General features: G+C 42.7%; 1 protein-coding gene across 2 annotated transcripts in view; it reads left to right on the top strand.

Moving 5' to 3' along the window:
- The window catches only part of MBOAT1 (membrane bound glycerophospholipid O-acyltransferase 1), a 113,173-nt gene that overhangs the window by 59,293 nt on the left and 35,098 nt on the right, over window positions 1-18,782 (top strand). For both annotated transcript variants that reach the window (XM_033863883.2, XM_019945233.3), the window contains exon 4: window positions 1,523-1,618. In XM_033863883.2, coding sequence (XP_033719774.1) covers window positions 1,523-1,618 — 96 coding nt within the window. The remainder of the gene's footprint in view (window positions 1-1,522; window positions 1,619-18,782) is intronic.

Here is an 18,782-nt window from a genome sequence, read left to right as displayed (position 1 = left end):
TGCAGTTGCCAATTCTGGAGTACTTGCTTAGTGCCAGGTGCTAGGCTGAGCCCTCGTAAATATATTATGTTTCACTATTTTGATCTATAGACCCTTATTTAGTATATCACTTAATGTTCTATTACATTTAATATTTCCTATCATTATTGCTAATATATTCTTTCTAGGACAACTCTATAGGATACAGACTTTTTTCCTGAGATGGAGAAAAATGAAAGCTCAGAGTTGGGGAAACAGATCCATACATATGATTTTAACGTTATAATTATATATGTTAGCAGGTAGCACTAGAGAAATACAGGCAGTGGAGCAGCGAATGGTGTTGGGAGTGGGGGTGGGATGGATACAGCAAGACTATGCCAGGTGACATTGGAGCTGAGCCTTATCTGATAGTTTCCAGCTAGACCATAGGAGGGAGCAAGGAGTTGCAGGCAGAGGAAGGAGAAAGATTCCTGGCCTGAAAATGCAGGATGTAGTTGTGGAAAGGGAGCAGTCCACTGTGGTTTAACACAGGGTGGATATGGAACATGGTTGGAGATGAGTCCAGAAGGAAAGGTAGAGCTTAGCATGCGAAGCACCTTGGATGCTGTGTTCAGGAGTTCTGATGTGATTAGATAGGGGGATCCACTGGAGACTTTTAAGACCAGTAACATTCATTTGTTGTTTGTTCACCCAGCACACAGTAGGTTCACTCAGCACACAGTGGTGAATGAAACACACATGACCATCCTTGCTTTCATAGAGCTTTCAGGCTTGTAAGGGAGACGGTAGTTAATCAGATTATCACCGATCTTTATAGGTACAAGTTGATGAATGTTTTGAATGGTGTGTGTCTGTGCATTGGGGGTTTATACTATAGGACGGTCAGGACCTGTCTCTGAAGGAGGCCGGGGAGTGAACGTGAGTAGGTAGGTGGTAATTGAAGCCTCAGGCATCAGCAGGGAGGGTCCTAAGCAGAGCACTGGGAATGCTAACACCTAAGGAGTAGATTGAGGAAGATGAGCTGAGCAAACGCCTTGGAAGAACTGACCAGAGAGCTGGGAAGGAAACAAGGGGAATGGAAGCCAAGAGAACAAAGTGTTTTGGGAAGGGAGTGGTTGGCAGTATGATGATGGTTTGTATTTTAGGAAGATCATTGTGTAAACAGGATGGTTTGTGAAGAGGAAAATCTGAGTGAAGGACCTTACAGGCCAGCGGTTCCCAGCTCTGGCTGCACGTTGGTATCATACCTGCTAGGTGCACCCCATCCCAATGAAATCAGGGTACCTGGGGGTGGGGCCCGGTGCTCCCCAGGTGATTCCATTACGCTGCCGTAGTTGAGAACTACTGCAGTGGTCCAGGTGAGAAAAGACGAAGGGCTCAGAGCAGCGGGTGTGAAAGTGAGGAGAGGGGATGGGCTGGGATAGAGATGGACCACGTAGGACTTTGTGACTAATTGCATGTGGTGGGTGAGGGAGAGAAAGAAGAGAAAGTTGACTGAACGGGTGCGCAACAATCTGATCCTCTGTGTTTTTGGTTCCAGATGCTCCTTTTTTGTAGCAATGGGCTACCTTACGATATGCCACATCAGCCGAATATACATCTTCCACTACGGCATTCTCACTACAGATTTTTCTGGGTGAGTATCTTAATTTGTGTGGGGACAGTTGGACTGCTGACTCAGTCCAGCAGCCCCTTGACTGCTGAGTCCCTTGACTCGGTCCCTTGGGGTCTGTAAAGATCAAGCATGCGCGTAAGAGTCATCGGCAGCTCATTAAATCAGTTGGTAAGACTGTGCTAATGAGGTTGAGGTTGAAGATTTGATTGCTCTGTGAGACGGTGAGCTCTGCTATGGTCCACGGGCTATATCTGTCCGGCCACCCGTTTTTGTAGTTACACTGGAACATACCCAGGCACTCATTTATGTGTTGTCTCTGTCTGCTTTGGCACTACAGTGGTAGAGTTGAGTAGTTATGACAGAAATTATATGACCCACAAAAGCCAAAATATTTACAATCTTGCTCTCAACAGGGAAAGTCTGCCAACCCCTATTCTAAGGCCCTTAACACAGAGTTGGTGTTTATCACCTACTGGTTAATAATACAAAATTCTTCCATACTAGTTGATGAATAGCTGCTACCCTGAGCCCCGTGAGTGCTGCCTGGCTGCCCTGGCCCCCTCCCCAGATCCCCCAGACTTCTAGCGATGAGAAGGGCAATGCCTGGCACAGCAAGGGTCTCCATACTTCTTCTAAAAATTTTGTCTGTTATCATAGCCTTAACCTGGGGGCCACCCCTCTCCTGATTGGTCACTGAGTGAAGACGGCGGTGGATCAGTGAAAATTCTATTCCTCTGTTGGTATTTGTTTAGGAGCAACTTTTTATGAATCTTGAGGAATGGGTACTAAAGCAGAGCTACTTCTCATGACACATTGTACATTATCCACGTTATTTCCTTAGGAGTTTGGTCATGGTCTACGCAGGCAGCCTGGAGTCAGGGAGAGCCTGGGTTCTCCTCTCAGGTTGAATTGCCTTTCATTGGATGAGTTGGTAGAGAATAGTCAATGAAATAAAGACCTACAGATTACTGCCCATTGCTGTGAACTTTGCAAGTTGTGCAACTAAACTGTCCCACTGTGAAGAGGCTTCGGAAGGCAAAGTGTGGTTTGGGACACAGAAACTGTTGCATTGGGATTTCGATGACCGTAGTTTGGTCTCAGACTAGCTTTTTGGGCATCGGTTCCTCTTACCCTCGGTCCTTTCGATTTTACCATTTTCTCTTTGAATTGCCTCCTTTCTTTATTCCTTTCCTCCCAGATTGTAGAGCATAATTTTTCAATGTTTCTGAAACATGTTCACAAACTTCTTTACTTTTTAACAATGTGTACTGCTGATAAAATACGGAAAAGATGGCAGCAACAAAGACAACAATATAGTCGGGAAGTTATAGCATTAAAAGTAATTTTATTTTATTTTTAACAATAACATACATGTGTCCTTTAGAGGAGTAATTGTAATCCCTTGTTTTTTTTAATATATTTTTTAACATCTTTATTGCAGTATAATTGCTTTACAATGGTGTGTTAGTTTCTGCTGTATAACAAAGTGAATCAGCTATACATAAACATACATCCCCATATCTTCTCCCTCTTGCATCTCGCTCCAACCCTCCCTCTCCCACCCCTGCAGGTGGACACAAAGCACAGCTGATCTCCCTGTGCTATGCGGCTGCTTCCCACTAGCTATCTATTTTACATTTGGTAGTGTATATATGTCCATGCCACTCTCTCACTTCGTTCCAGCTTAACATTCCCTCTCCCTATGTCCTCAAGTCCATTCTCTATATCTGCGTGTTTATTCCTGTCCTGCCCCTAGGTTCTTCAGAACCATTTTTTTTTCAGATTCCATATATATGTGTTAGCATATGGTATTTGATTTTCTCTTTCTGACTTACTTCACTGTGTATGACAGTCTCTAGGTCCATCCACCTCACTGCAAATAACTCAATTTTGTTTCTTTTTGTGGCTGAGTAATATTCCATTGTATATATGTGCCACATCTTCTTTATCCATTCATCTGTCGATGGACACTTAGGTTGCTTCCATGTCCTGGCTATTGTAAATAGAGAATGAACATTGTGGTACATGACTCTTTTTGAATTATGGTTTTCTCAGGGTATATGCCCAGTAGTGGGATTGCTGGGTTGTATGGTAGTTCTATTTTTAGTTTTTTGAGGAACCTCCATACTGTTCTCCATAGTGGCTGTAGCAATGTATATTCCCACCAACAGTGTAAGAGGGTTCCCTTTTTTCCACACCCTCTCCGGCATTTATTGTTTGTAGATTTTTTGATGATGGCCATTCTGACTGGTGTGGAGTGACACCTCATTGTAGTTTTGATTTGCGTTTCTCTAATGATTAGTGATGTTGAGCATCCTTTCATGTGATTGCTGGCAATCTGTATATCTTCTTTGGAGAAATGTCCATTTAGGACTTCTGCCCATTTTTGGATTGGGCTCTTTGTTTTTTTGATATTGAGCTGCATGAGCTGCTTGTATATTTTGGAGATTAATCCTTTGTCAGTTGCTTCATTTGTAAAGATTTTCTCCCATTCTGAGGGTTGTCTTTTCATCTTGTTTATGGTTTCCTTTGCTGTGCAAAAGCTTTTAAGTTTCATTAGTTCCCATTTGTTTATTTTTGTTTTTATTTCCATTTCTCTAGGAGGTGGGTCAAAAAGGATCTTGCTGTGATTTATGTCATGGAGTGTTCTGCTTGTGCTTTACTCTGAGAGTTTCATAGTGTCTGGCCTTACGTTTAGGTCTTTAATCCATTTTGAGTTTATTTTTGTGTATGGTGTTAGGGAGTGTTCTAATTTCATTCTTTTATGTATAGCTGTCTAGTTTTCCCAGCACCACTTATTGAAGAGGCTGTCTTTTCTCCATTGTATATTCTTGCCTCCTTTATCAAAGATAAGGTGACCATATGTGCGTGGGTTTATCTCTGGGCTTTCTATCCTGTTCCATTGATCTATATTTCTGTTTTTGTGCCAGTACCATACTGTCTTGTTTACCGTAACTTTGTACTATAGTCTGAAGTCAGGGAGTCTGATTCCTCCAGCTCCGTTTTTCTTTCTCAAGATTGCTTTGGCTATTCGGGGTCTTTTGTGTTTCCATACAAATTGTGAAATTTTTTGTTCTACTTCTGTGAAAAATGCCATTGGTACTTTGATAGGAATTGCACTGAATCTGTAGATTGCTTTGGGTAGTATAGTCATTTTCACAATGTTGATTCTTCCAATCCAAGAACATGGTATACCTCTCCATCTGCTTGGATCATCTTTAATTTCTTTCATCAGTGTCTTATAGTTTTCTGCATACAGGTCTTTTGTCTCCCTAGGTAGGCTTATTCCTAGGTATTTTATTCTTCTTGCATTGGTAAATGGGAGTGTTTCCTTAATTTCTCTTTCAGATTTTTCATCATTAGTGTATAGGAATGCAAGAGACTTCTGTGCATCAATTTTGTATCCTGCTACTTTACCAAATTCATTGACTAGCTCTAGTAGTTTTCTGGTAGCGTCTTTAGGATTCTCTGTGTATAGTATCATGGCATTTGCAAACAGTGACAGCTTTACTTCCTTTCCGATTTGGATTCCTTTTATTTCTTTTTCTTCTCTGACTGCTGTGGCTAGAACTTCCAAAACTATGTTGAAGAGTAGTGGTGCGAATGGGCAACCCTGTCTTGTTCCTGATCTTAGAGGAAATGGTTTCAGTTTTTTACCATTGAGAACGATATTGGCTGGGGGTTTCTCATATATGGCCTTTATTATGTTGAGGTAAGTTCCCTCTATGCCTGCTTTCTGGAGGGTGTTTATCATAAATGGGTATTGAATTTTGTCGAAAGCTTTTTCTGCATCTATTGAGATGATCATATGGTTTCTCTCCTTCAATTTGTTAATATGGTTTATCGCATTGATTGATTTCTGTATACTGAAGAATTCTTGCATTCCTGGGATAAACCCCACTTGCTTATGGTGTATGATCCTTTTAATGTGCTGTTGGATTCTGTTTGCTGGTATTTTGTTGAGGATTTTTGCTTCTATGTTCATCAGTGATGTTGGCCTATAGTTTTCTTTTTCTGTGACATCTTTGTTTGGTTTTGGTATCAGGGTAATGATGGCCTCGTAGAATGAGTTTGGGAGTGTTCCTCCCTCTGCTATATTTTGGACGAGTTTGAGAAGGATAGGTGTTAGCTCTTCTCTAAATGTTTGATAGAATTCGCCTGTGAAGCCATCTGGTCCTGAGCTTTTGTTTGTTGGAAGTTTTTTGTTTGTTTTTTTTTTTGCGGTACGCGGGCCTCTCACTGTTGTGGCCTCTCCCGTTGCGGAGCACAGGCTCCGGATGCGCAGGCTCAGCGGCCATGGCTCACGGGCCTAGCCGCTCTGCGGCATGTGGGATCTTCCCAGACCTGGGCACGAACCCGTGTCCCCTGCATCGGCAGGCGGACTCTCAACCACTGCACCACCAGGGAAGCCCCTGTTGGAAGATTTTTAATCACAGTTTCAATTTCAGTGCTTGTGATTGGTCTGTTTACATTTTCTATTTCTTCCTGGTTCAGTCCCAGAATGTTGTGCTTTTCTAAGAATTTGTCTATTTCTTTGAGGTTGTCCATTTTATTGGCATAGAGTTGATTGTAGTAATCTCTCATGATCCTTTGTATTTCTGCAGTGTCGGTTGTTACTTCTCCATTTTCATTTCTAATTCTATTGATTTGAGTATTCTCCCTTTGTTCGTGATGAGTCTGGCTAATGGTTTATCAATTTTGTTTATCTTCTCACAGAACCAGTTTTTAGTTTTATTGATCTTCGCTATCATTTCCTTCATTTCCTTTTCATTTATTTCTGATCCGATCTTTATGACTTCTTTCCTTCTGCTAACTTTGGGGGTTTTTTGTTCTAATTTCTATAATTCCTTTAGGTGTAAGGTTAGGTTGTTTATTCGAGGTTTTTCCTATTTCTTGAGGTAGGATTGTATTGCTATAACGTTCACTCTTAGAACTGCTTTTGCTGCATCCCATAGGTTTTGGGTCATTGTGTTTTCATTGTCATTTGTTTCTAGGTATTTTTTGATTTCCTCTCTGATTTCTTCAGTGATCTCTTGGTTATTTAGTAGTGTATTGTTTAGCCTCCACGTGTGTGTATTTTTTACAGACTTTTTCCTGTAATTGATATCTAATCTCATAGCATTGTGGTCGGAAAAGATACTTGATATGATTTCAGTTTTCTTAAATTTACCAAGGCTTGATTTGTGACCCAAGATATGATCTATCCTGGAGAATGTTCCATGAGCACTTAAGAAGAAAGTGTATTCTGCTGTTTTTGGATGGAATGTCCTATAAATATCAATTAAGTGCATCTTGTTTAATGTATCATTTAAAGCTTGTGTTTCCTTATTTATTTTCATTTTGGATGATCTGTCCATTGGTGAAAGTGGGGTGTTAAAAGTCCCCTTCTATGATTGTATTACTGTCGATTTCCCCTTTTATGCCTGTTAGCATTTGCCTTATGCATTGAGGTGCTCCTCTTTTGTGTGCATAAATATTTACAATTGTGTCTTGGATTGATCCCTTGATTAGTATGTAATGTCCTTCTTTGTCTCTTGTAATAGTCTTTATTTTAAAGTCTATTTTGTCTGATATGAGAATTGCTACTCCAGCGTTCTTTTGATTTCCATTTGCATGGAATATCTTTTTCCAGCCCCTCACTTTCAGTCTGTATGTGTCTCTAGGTCTGAAGTGGGTCTCTTGTAGACAGCATATATACGGGTCTTGTTTTTATATCCATTCAACCAGTCTATGTCTTTTGGTTGGAGCATTTAATCCATTTACATTTAAGGGTGTTATAGATATGTATGTTCCTATTCCCATTTTCTTAATTGTTTTGGGTTTGTTATTGTAGGTCTTTTCCTTCTCTTGTGTTTCTTGCCTAGAAAAGCTCCTTTAGCATTTGTTGTAAAGCTGGTTTGGTGGTGCTGAACTCTCTCAGCTTTTGCTTGTCTGTAAAGGTTTTAATTTCTCCATCTAATCTGAATGAGATCCTTGCTGGGTAGAGTAATCTTGTTTGTAGGTTTTTCTCCTTCATCACTTTAAATATGTCCTGCCACACCCTTCTGGCTTGCAGAGTTTCTGCTGAAAGATCAGCTGTTAACCTTATGGGGATTCCCTTGTGTGTTATTTGTTGTTTTTCCCTTGCTGCTTTTAATATGTTTTCTTTGTATTTAATTTTTGATAGTTTGATTAATATGTATCTTGGTGTGTTTCTCCTTGGATTTATCCTGTATGGGACTTTCTGTGCTTACTGGACTTGATTTACTATTTCCTTTCCCATATTAGGGAAGTTTTCTACTATAATCTCTTCAAATATTTTCTCAGTCCCTTTCTTTTCCTCTTCTTCTTCTAGGACCCCTTTAATTCGAATGTTCGTGCATTTAATGCTGTCCCAGAGGTCTCTAAGACTGTCCTCAATTCTTTTCATTCTTTTTTTTTTCTTTTTTCTTTATTCTGCTCTGCAGTAGTTAATTCCACTATTTTATATTCCAGGTCACTTATCCCTTCTTCTGCCTCACTTATTCTGCTATTGATTCCTTCTAGATAATTTTAAATTTCATTTATTGTGTTGTTCATCATGGTTTGTTTGCTCTTTAGTTCTTCTAGGTCCTTGTTAAACATTTCTTATATTTTGTCCATTCTATTTCCAAGATTTTGGATCATCTTTACTATGATTACTCTGAATTCTTTTTGAGGTAGACTGCCTATTTCCTCTCCGTTTGTTTGGTCTGGTGGCTTTTTACCTTGCTCCTTCACCTGCTGTGTATTTCTCTGTCTTCTCATTTTGCTTAACTTACTCTGTTTGGGGCCTCCGTTTAGCAGTTGGCGGGTTCATAGGTCCCGTTGTTTTTGGTGTCTGCTCCCAGGCAGACACCAAAGGTTGGTTCAGTGTGTTGTGTAGGCTTCCTGGTGGAGGGGACTGGTGCCTGTGTTCTGGTGGATGAGGTGGATCTTGTCTTTATGGTGGGCAGGACCACGTCCAGTGGTGTTTTTGGGGGGTGTCTGTGAACTTATTATGATTTTAGGTAACCTCTCTGCTAACGGGTGGGTTTGTGTTCCTGTCTTGCTAGTTGTTTGGCATAGGGTGTTCAGCATTGTGGCTTGCTGGTCGTTGAGTGGAGCTTGGTCTTAGTGTTGAGATGGAGATCTCTGGGAGATCTTTCGCTGTTTCATATTACTTGGGGCCGGGAGGTCTCTGGTGGACCAGTGTCCTAAACTCAGCTCTCCCACTTCAGAGGCTCAGGCCTGACACCTGGCCAGAACACCAAGACCCTGTCAGCCACATGGCTCAGAAGAAAAGGGAGAAAAGAGGGAGGGAGGGAGAGAAGGAGGGAGGAAGGGAGAGAGGAAGGAAGGAAGGAGGAAGGAAGGAAGGAAATTAAATAAAGTTGTTAAAATAGAAAAGAATTATTAAAAATAAAAAAGTAATAAAAAGAAAGGAAAGAGAGAAAGAAAGAAGAGAGCAACCAAACCAAAAACCAAATCCACCAATGGTAACAAATGCTAAAAACTATACTAAAAAAACCCAAAAAATCCCCCCAAAACAGACAGTCAGAACCATAGGAGAAATGGCAAAAGCAAAGCTATACAGGCAAAATCACACAAAGAAGCATACACACTCACAAAAAGAGAAAAAGGAAAAAATGTATATATAAAAAAATTAAAAAAGGAAGAGGGCAACCAAATCAATAAACAAATCTACCAATGATAATAAGCTGTAAATACTAAACTAAGATAAACATAAAACCAGAAACAAATTAGATGCAGAAAGGAAACCCTAGGTCTACAGTTGCTCCCAAAGTCCACCACCTCAATTTTGGGATGATTCCTTGTCTATTCAGGTATTCCTCAGATGCAGGTACATCAAGTTGATTGTGGAGATTTAATCTGCTGCTCCTGAGGCTGCTGGGAGAGATTTCGTTTTCTCTTCTTTGTTCTCACAGCTCCCGGGGCTCAGCTTTGGATTTGGACCCGCCTCTGAGTGTAGGTCACCTGAGGGCATAAGTTCTTTGCTCATACAGGACAGGGTTAAAGTAGCAGTTGATTTGGGGGCTCTGGCTCACTCGGGGAAGGGGGTAGGGGTGCAGAATGTGGGGCAAGCCTGTGGCGGCAGAGGCCGGCATGACGTGGCACCAGCCTGAGGTGCGCCGTGTGTTCTCCCGGTGAAGTTGTCCCTGGGTCACGGGACCCTGGCAGTGGTGGGCTGCACAGGCTCACGGGAGGGGAGGTGTGGAGAGTGACCTGTGCTCGCACACAGGCTTCTTGGGGCTGCAGTAGCAGCCTTGGCATCTCATGCCCGTCTCTGGGGTCCGCACTTTTAGCCGCGGCTCATGCCTGTCTCTGGAGCTCATTTAGGCGGTGCTCTGAATCCCCTCTCCTCATGCACCCTGAAACAATGGTCTCCTGCCTCTTAGGCAGATCCAGAGTTTTTCCCGGACTCCCTCCTGGCTAGCTGTGGCGCACTAGCCCCCTTCAGGCTGTGTTCACGCCGCCAACCCCAGTCCTGTCTCTGGGATCTGACCTCCGAAGCCTGAGCCTCAGCTCCCAGGTCCTGCCTGCCCTGGCAGGTGAGCAGACAAGCCTCTTGGGCTGATGAGTGCTGGTCGGCAGGGATCCTCTGTGCGGAAATCTCTCCTCTTTGCCCTCCACACCCCTGTGGCTGCGCTCTCTGAAGATTCCCCCCTGCCCACGCCCCGTCTCCACCAGTGAAGGGGCTTCCTAGTATTTGGAAACTTTTCCTCCTTCACAGCTCCCTCCCACTGGTGCAGGTCCCTGGTGCAGGTCCCATCCCTATCCTTTTGTCTCTGTTTATTCTTTTTTCTTTTGCCCTGCCCAGGTACGTGTGGAGTTTCTTGCCTTTTGGGAGGTCTGAGGTCTTCTGCCAGTGTTCAGTAGGTGTTCTGTAGTTGTTCCACATGTACATGTAGTTTTGATGTATTTGTGGGGAGGAAGGTGATCTCCATATCTTACTTCTCTGCTATCTTGAAGGCCCCCTTTTTAACAATATTTATTTATTTTTGGCTGCATTGGGTCTCAGTTGTGACACGCATCCTCCTCTGCAGTGCGCGGGCTTCTCTCCAGTTGTGGCACGTGGGCTCCAGAGTGTGCAGCCTCTGTAGTGGCGGCATGTCGGCTCTCTGGTTGTGGTGTGTGGACTCAGTAGTTGCGCGCCAGCTTAATTGCCCCACGGCAGGTGGGATCTTAGTTCCCTGAACAGGGATCGAACCCCTGTCCCCTGTATTGGAAGGTGGAATCTTAACCACTGGACCACTAGGGAAGTCTCAAAAGTAGTTTTAAATGGTGGTCATAACTTTCCCTAGTGTTTAATCAGCAAATTTTATTTTTTTTGGTTCAACCTCACAACTGGGCCCCCCACCCTGTCCCCCATACTTAGAAGAGTTCCTGGCTCTTCATAGATGTTCACTAAAGGAATGAGTTAAATACTCTAGTATTTGTCAGTCCTTTTTTTTTTTTTAATGCTTCCAGGAGCCTCAATTAAACAGCCCCTCCAGCCATATTTGGTTGGGATATTGAACAAAAAACTTTGACTTTAGCCTAAAGTAGATTATTATTTGTTTCTCATCTATATCATCTTTCTTTTTAGGACACAAGTGTATATTCATTCATTCATTTCTACAACAATTTTTTAGTCTGCAATATGCTATGCACAGTGCCAAGTGTCAGAGACACCATGCATTTTAGCAGGAGGAGGGGTATTCCTGGCAAAGGGAATAGCTCTGCAGGAGCACAGACATGTGAGGTGCTTGTGGAGGTCTCAGAAAGCCACCTTCCTTCCCCTGCCACCCACATTCTTATGTCAGCAGCCTGGCAGTTCCCAGAATCCGTCCACTGCCCCTCATGCCCACTGCCACCACCCTGGATCACCATGTCTGCACCTTTCCTAATTGGCCATCTTTCCTTCCATCCTGCACCTCTTCTCCAGTCTATGCTCTCTGGAGTATCAAAGCCAATGGTGATTTGGACCTGCTTCCTCTGCTGCATCGCCTCCCTGTGTGCACTGCATGTGGCAGCAGTGCAGAAAAGTTTAGGGTCTGTGCATGCGCTTGGTTACTTCATGTCTCTGCGCCTCTGCCTTACTCGTTCCCCTGATTAGAAGCCCCTTTTCCATCCTTAAGTGCATGGAAATCTCTCACTTCACTTTTTATAACCCAGCTCAAAGATTACTGCTTTACAGAGCTTTCCCTGCTGGCCGCCTCCTCCCTCCCGCGCCCCCTTCCTTCCACCTCGTGAGTCCCTGCATTTGGACCTGTGTAGCAGGAGGCCTCTCATCTGCTCTCACTGGCTGGTGCTGCCCATCGCCCGTGAATCATACTCACTGAGACCCCAGTGCACGGAGTGTTTGTAGGTGATGAGCATGGGCACTTCTGCTCTCATCCATTGATTTGTACGCTTAGGTAGTGTCATGTGTTTATCCCCAAATTTGTTTATTCCAGTTTGTACTCATTATAAATAAGCTGATTATATATGGATGTGAAAGGAGAGAGAGTGGTTTGTCTAAATCTAGGTAGGGACCTTTGGAAAGCCACCGAAGCAAATTTAGTATATTAAAAGTAATAGTGGTTGAATTAAATGTAATGTGGCTGAGAAAGCCGAAAGGATCTCAGGGAGGATTATACCAAGTAAAAACTCTGCACTCAGATTGCTCTGCAAGCATCTTTACTTCCTTTTACCTTCTCAATCCTTGTTAGAGGAAACAACTCTGGAGATAGTGGATGGGATTTATGTAAGAGAGTAGCCTCCATTGATCAGATCCACACTCCAAGGAAGAGCTTTGGTCCTGCATTGAAAGGTTCATTCATTCATCATTCAGCAGACCTGACTGAGAAGCTCTACATGGCAGGCACAATTATAGGAGACAGAGGTGACCAAAGACTGTGGAATGAATGTAGTTACCTATTTCAGGTTTGTACAGGAAGGTCAAATGTGAGCATGTCATTGTGTACTGGCTTGACGCGTGTTCCCCCAAATTCGCGTCCCCCTGGAGCCTCAGAATATGTCCTTATATGGAAATAGGACCTTGGCAGATGTAACTAGCTAAAGTGAGGGCATACTAGATTCGGGTGGGCCCTAAATTCATTATGACTGGTGTCCTTCTAAGAAGGCCATGAGAGAGACAGACACAGAGACACAGGGAAGATGGCCATGTGAAGATGGAGGTGGAGGTAAGAGTGACACAGCCACAAGCCAAGGAGCTCCAGGGGTTGCCATCAGCCACAGAAGCTAGGAAGAAGCATGGAACAGATTCTCCTTCAAAGCTTCCAGAAAAAGACAACTCTGCCAACACCTTGATTGGGACTTTCTGATCTCCGGAACTGTGAGACATTACGTTTCTGGTTTTAAGCCCCCCAATCTGTGGTCATCTGTTATGGCAGCTCTAGGAAATGAATACCCATTCTTATATGATTCCATACCCTTTGATGAGCTGACAGCTGTCCCCTGGTCCTGGTCATGCCTCCACTCTCCACGTTTCACTCTGTTCTCGTCACATCTCCTCCTCCAGTGGTTTTGCCCATAAAACTATAAACTCGTGAATGACTGTTATGTCATTTTTAATATAATCAGAATTGTGGAAAGTTACCGAAAGGAAAAAATAAAGAGCAAATAAAGGGAAGACAGTCATGTGCTTGTGAAATGGGGTGGATTTGGGGTTTGACAGCAGGGGAGGATGGATATCAGTTCCTGTCCATTCCGCTTTCAGTGGCATAGGCATAGTCATGATAAATTTCCTTAGGTGGTGTTTGTTCTCTGGCATTTTTTGGATCTTCTTGTGTTAAGAAATCTCTGACTTTACACACAAAAGTGTAGACTGTTTGAATGAGAAAGGACACTTTTGTTTGGGAAAGGATACAACAAAAATGTGTCTGCTCCTGTAAGTAGAATGTGATTTAGATCCCTGATTGTGGAGTGACCATACTTTATCCAGTTCTTGGAGGGTATGTCTTTTTTAAAAAAAATTATAGGGCATTATTAAGCAGCAGAATTATTTTTTTTTCCTGTCACCATAAATGCACAGTGCCTCACTGATATAAATCCATCTTCTCGGATAATGTCAGAAACATAAATGGACGGGTTCGTACTGAAATTGATAAGATGTTTTAAATCACAAATGGTCAATAAGAGAAATTCTTTTCCAGTGTCTAGTCTCATTAAGAACATGCAAGCAACCACCAGTTCTCCTTCAGAACGGAATTTGTTTAACACTACTATTTATTTCAGCCTAAAAATCTTATTTAGGATTTTGTTGAGGAATGAAGCAGTGATTTGAAGTTGAACTTGGCGTTTTAAAGCAGCCTGATGTGATAGCTATTCTCTTTTGAGCATGCATGTGAACCTATGTGCTTAACATACTTACTTAGAGTAAGAGCACAGACAGGAATTGAACAGGATTGGAGTATGTTAGTGTTTGTGTCCAATGACGTATATATGTTTTTAATTTGGGGGGAGCACATAAACTTGTACTTCAGATGATTCTGGGGCTTGCAATTTTGTTACCATTCTGAAAGTAATCAAGCCTGATGTTAAATGGTGAGGACGACGCACAAGATACACTTTTATTAGTGCTGCTAATGTAGTTTGTCTCAATACATGTAGAAGCCAGTGTCCTCCATGTTTTCTCTGTGAATATGGGTGATTAACAATACCGGAACATTTACTGTTCTCCCCGGGGAAGCTCAACAACTGCTTGTAATAAAGCTGATACTTGATTCCTTTTAAGTTGGTGATAGTGAACTGATTCCTTTTTGCTCACAGAAGGGCGCAAATCGAGTTTTCTTCTGAGGGAAGCAGCAAGAAGGAACCTTAATTCCTTTTGCAGGCGAGGCCAGATTCAGGCAGATAATTGCTCTCCCATCATGTTGGCAATCTGAGTTACCCATGTGTTTTTGAAAACATTATGAAATGAGAATTCATACGCTGCTAGTGGGAGTATGAATTGGTACAACCGTTCTGGAAGGCAAGTTAGCCATAAATTTTAAGCAAGAATTTTTTTAAAGTTTATATCCTATAATAGGATAAATTCCTAGGAACTGAATTACCTTAAGGAAATCAAATTTATTCATAAGCATGTTCAGCTGTTGTCGATAATAGTGCAAAATTGGAAGCTCCTAATTGGTCCAAAAGAGGTGAATGATTAAATTATGATACTAATATACGTCCATTAAAAATGATGTCGTCAAAGAATATTTAATGACATTGGAAAATGCTTACAATATAATGGAAAATCAAAACCACAAAACAAATACATGTATTAAGATTCCTTTTTTTTTTTTTTGTGATACGTGGGTCTCTCACTGTTGTGGCCTCTCCCATTGTGGAGCAACAGGTTCCGGACGCGCAGCCTCAGCGGCCGTGGCTCACGGGCCCAGCCGCTCCGCGGCATGTGGGATCTTCCCAGACCAGGGCACGAACCCATGTCCCCTGCATCGACAGGAGGACTCTCAACCACTGTGCCACCAGGGAAGCCCTAAGATTCCATTTTTATGAATGTGGACATGTGTAGAAAAAAGAGTGGAAGGAAATAATACATACTAAGACAGTGATTCTGTCTGGGGTTGGGGGGTGGTCTTTATTGGAGATTTTAATAATTGTTTTATATGATTATAATAATAAATTCTAAATGTTATTTAAATATATTTGAATGCATACTATGCATGCGTATCGTGGTGAACTGCAGCCTACACCAGTGGAACGATAGTCGTTTGTGTTCCTGGTTATCCTGTTGGGCATTCTAGAAGTATCACTTGCCCACATCCCTTGGAGCAGTGGAGATCATTGCCCTGTTGTTCCATGCGAGATGTTTTCCTCTGTTGGTTTATGATATCCTGATCACTCTACCTAACCAGCCCAGTACGTGCAAATAACTGGGTTCTATAATATGAACAAAAGAAGAGATTTGCAAAGAGATTTCCAGATTAGCGTATTTCATGTTTCTCCTTCAGTCTGCTGCCAGCTTTTCAGTAATTAGCACCATCACTTGGAATTTAATTCTGAGGACACGAGTATAAGTTATACCAAGTATATTTGGCGGGTTCCTGTTAAAATGGAGAGCTGGTGATTTTGTTGTTGTTGAGTGCCAAAAATATAGAGATTAGATGGGTCTGAACAGATACCAGTGAACTCTGAAATGAGTCCAGAGGAGTTTCCATTGCCTTCATTTGCAGCCCTAGGAAGCCTGGTGGAACCATGTACTTTCTTTGCTGTGACTCCGGGAGTCCCTTGTTTTCTTCCCCCAGGCTGGCATAGTTGATAGGAGTTTGGGAGCATTGTACTAAAGGTATGATATCATCACCCTCCTCTTCAGTAATCCCGGGAGCAGGGGGATACTGGAGGGGCAGAAGCAAGAGCCTCCTGTCTGGCCCTCAGCTCTTGGGTCTGGGCCACGGGCTGCAGTTTGCATTGTATCTTGGCGCCCCTAGTTGTTGTGCAAGATCCAGCCCCGTCCTAGATTGTGGTTGATTGGAAGTTTGTTGCATTGGATTCTCCCATCCTGTCAAACTTCTTGCTGCCCTGACTCCTTGCTTTCCTAGTATGTGTGCATTGTAAGTGGATTTGTATTATAAACAAAGAATTGATGAAAAGATAAAGTATAACTTTTTGCATCTAAAATTACCTGTTAGGGAAAATAAGATTCTTGAATGTCAGATTTGGCTTGATGCTGTCCAGCCAGCTGTGATTGGTTGGCTCTTTTGACACCTCTAACTGATGACTGCATCATCTCATTGTTCCATCCTAGCTTTACCAGGACAGAGAACTTAACCACTTAAGGTCCAAAGATTAAGCTACAATAGGCAGGTTATCCTGGAATACTGCTCAAAACAGAGTTTTGCTTAGTGTTTTAAAAACAGGTTATTTTTTGTTGGGAGTTGATACAGGAAATGGAAATGGATGAATGGGTACCACTACTGGTAAATTGCCCGAAGTCTGTATCAGAAGACATTGATTTTGTGTGTGTGTGTGTGTGTGTGGTGGGGAGAGCAGAGTGGCATGGTTGTTTCTTTTTACTCTAAACATATCTCTATCTGCCTGTTTTCCCCGTACTTTATTTCCCCCTATATTTCTTTATCCAAATTAGACTAATAATTTTAGGTTCAGGAAGAAAAAATTTTCTTCAGCATTTTTTTTTTTTATCATGAAAAAAATTCACAGGACAAAAGAGAAATGGCCCCATCTCAACCCTGCTGGATTCAAACCTTGGTTTCCGATTGGTCAGATAGTTCCCATAGATGCAAGGGCAGGGGCCTCTGACTGGTGAGTGTGTAAAAATCCAGGGACAGGGCCTACTTCTCAGGGGGTGGATGATCTGAGCACAGCTAAGCTTCTAAGGCCTCATTGTCCTGAGGAAGTCCTTTGGCTGCATCAGGGAGCCTTTCTGTGCCCTTCGTGTGCTTGTAGTATGTGCTTCGATCTCCTGGGTTTTGTATTTTTGCCGGAAAAAAACATGAATTCCGATCACAGACCAACAAACACGTCTTAGATTATATTATGTTTTGATTGAAATGCAACGTCGATGGTATTTGAGTGTTTTTTAAAATATATTTATGTATTTATTTTGGCTGCATTGGGTCTTTGTTGCTGTGTGTGTGCTTTCTCTAGTTGCGGCGAGCGGGGGCTACTCTTTGTTGTGGTGCGCGGGCTTCTCATTGCGGTGGCTTCTCTTATTGCGGAGCATGGGCTCTAGGCACGCTGGCTTCAGTAGTTGTGGTACACGGGCTCAGTGGTTGTGGCTCATGGGCTCTAGAGTGCAGGATCAGTAGTTGTGGTGCACAGGCTTAGTTGCTCCGCGGCATGTGGGATCTTCTCGGATCAGGGCTCGAACCCGTGTCCCCTGCATTGGCAGGCGGATTCTTAACCACTGTGCCACCAGGGAAGTCCCGGTATTTGAGTTTTATCCTAAGTCGGTAACTCTCTGGATTTGACTCTGAAATCTCAGTAAGCTGTGCAGTCTGAGTTTGGCATCTGATCTACCCATCGGTTTAAATAAATTGATCAGTGAAAAGTGTTCAGAATGGACTTCCTCTGTTCAGGAGCGTATGGCGCTCTTCCCTACACCCACAGAAAAGTAAGAATGTAGGAGGACTCTAACTCCATTTCCTTTTCTGCAAGTTGTCAGTATGTTGTTTTTTATAAGCCCATGATCACATGTGTGAGTCGCTTCTTATTTAAGTTACTAGAAACTTCTTCAGATGTTTAAAACAGAAACAATATATTATTAAAAGTATAGTCTAGATCATGGGTAACAAAATTTGATCCATAGCTTCTTGTTTTTTCCCCCCAAAAGGGAGACTTTTTTTCCCTTAAAGAATGATAACAATGTGGTTCTTACATAGGCTCAAAGGTACAGATTGAACATGGAGTAATTATTATTTATTTACATTGATCTAGATGCTCAGTAGTGTGTATTACATTAGTCTGGGTTCTCTGAGAAGCAGACGCCAAGGTGAGAACAGATGTATGAGATTTGTTGGGCGAAACACCTGTGAGGGAAAACAGGGAGGCAACTGGATGAGGCTGGGAGAGCCATCAGATTAAAATGCACGTCTCACCCCTGAGATGGGAGAGGGAAGGAAGGAAGGGAGGTCTTGGGCTGCGGTGCAGTTCTGAGCCTGTTTCAGCGAGTTCAAGGATGAGTCCTCGAGCTGGAATTCCCGGGCTGAGGAGCACCGCGCCTGGTCTGGAGGGCGTGGCTACCCTGCTGTGCTCAGTCATTGGCTGCACGTAGCCTCAGGGAGGCGTGGGCTGAGCACCAGCAAGGTGGTGGAATCAGAGGATGCAGCTGCAGCCAGTCAGTTACGCACCCCCAGCAGCCAACCTGAGAGGTGCTTTCTCATGCCCACCACTTCTGTGAATAGACTCTAAATGCTTTGCTGAACGTGTGCCTAATTATGGAATACATTAAATCTAACCCCAGAAAGAGGAAAACAAATGGTACATTTCTATAGAGGCTGAAGGTCAGGCTAATTCCATGACACATTTCCTTTATGGATATATCAATGTTTTAGACCCTTTGAAAATGAAGTTGTGAATTAAATCAGATGTAGGAACTTGGTTTGCAAATTGCATGGTCACCAGAATGTGTGTCTCAAAACACAAAAAACGTGTGCCGGGCTTTGTGTAAAGAAGGCTGGGAGTTTAAGTCCTGTTACTGATTCCTCAGGCTTACAATCTTACAGGAAAAAAAAAAGCA

Source organism: Tursiops truncatus, chromosome 10, assembly GCF_011762595.2.
Source record: "Tursiops truncatus isolate mTurTru1 chromosome 10, mTurTru1.mat.Y, whole genome shotgun sequence".
Lineage (NCBI taxonomy): Eukaryota > Metazoa > Chordata > Mammalia > Artiodactyla > Delphinidae > Tursiops > Tursiops truncatus.
This window is presented reverse-complemented; position numbering and strand designations above follow the sequence as displayed.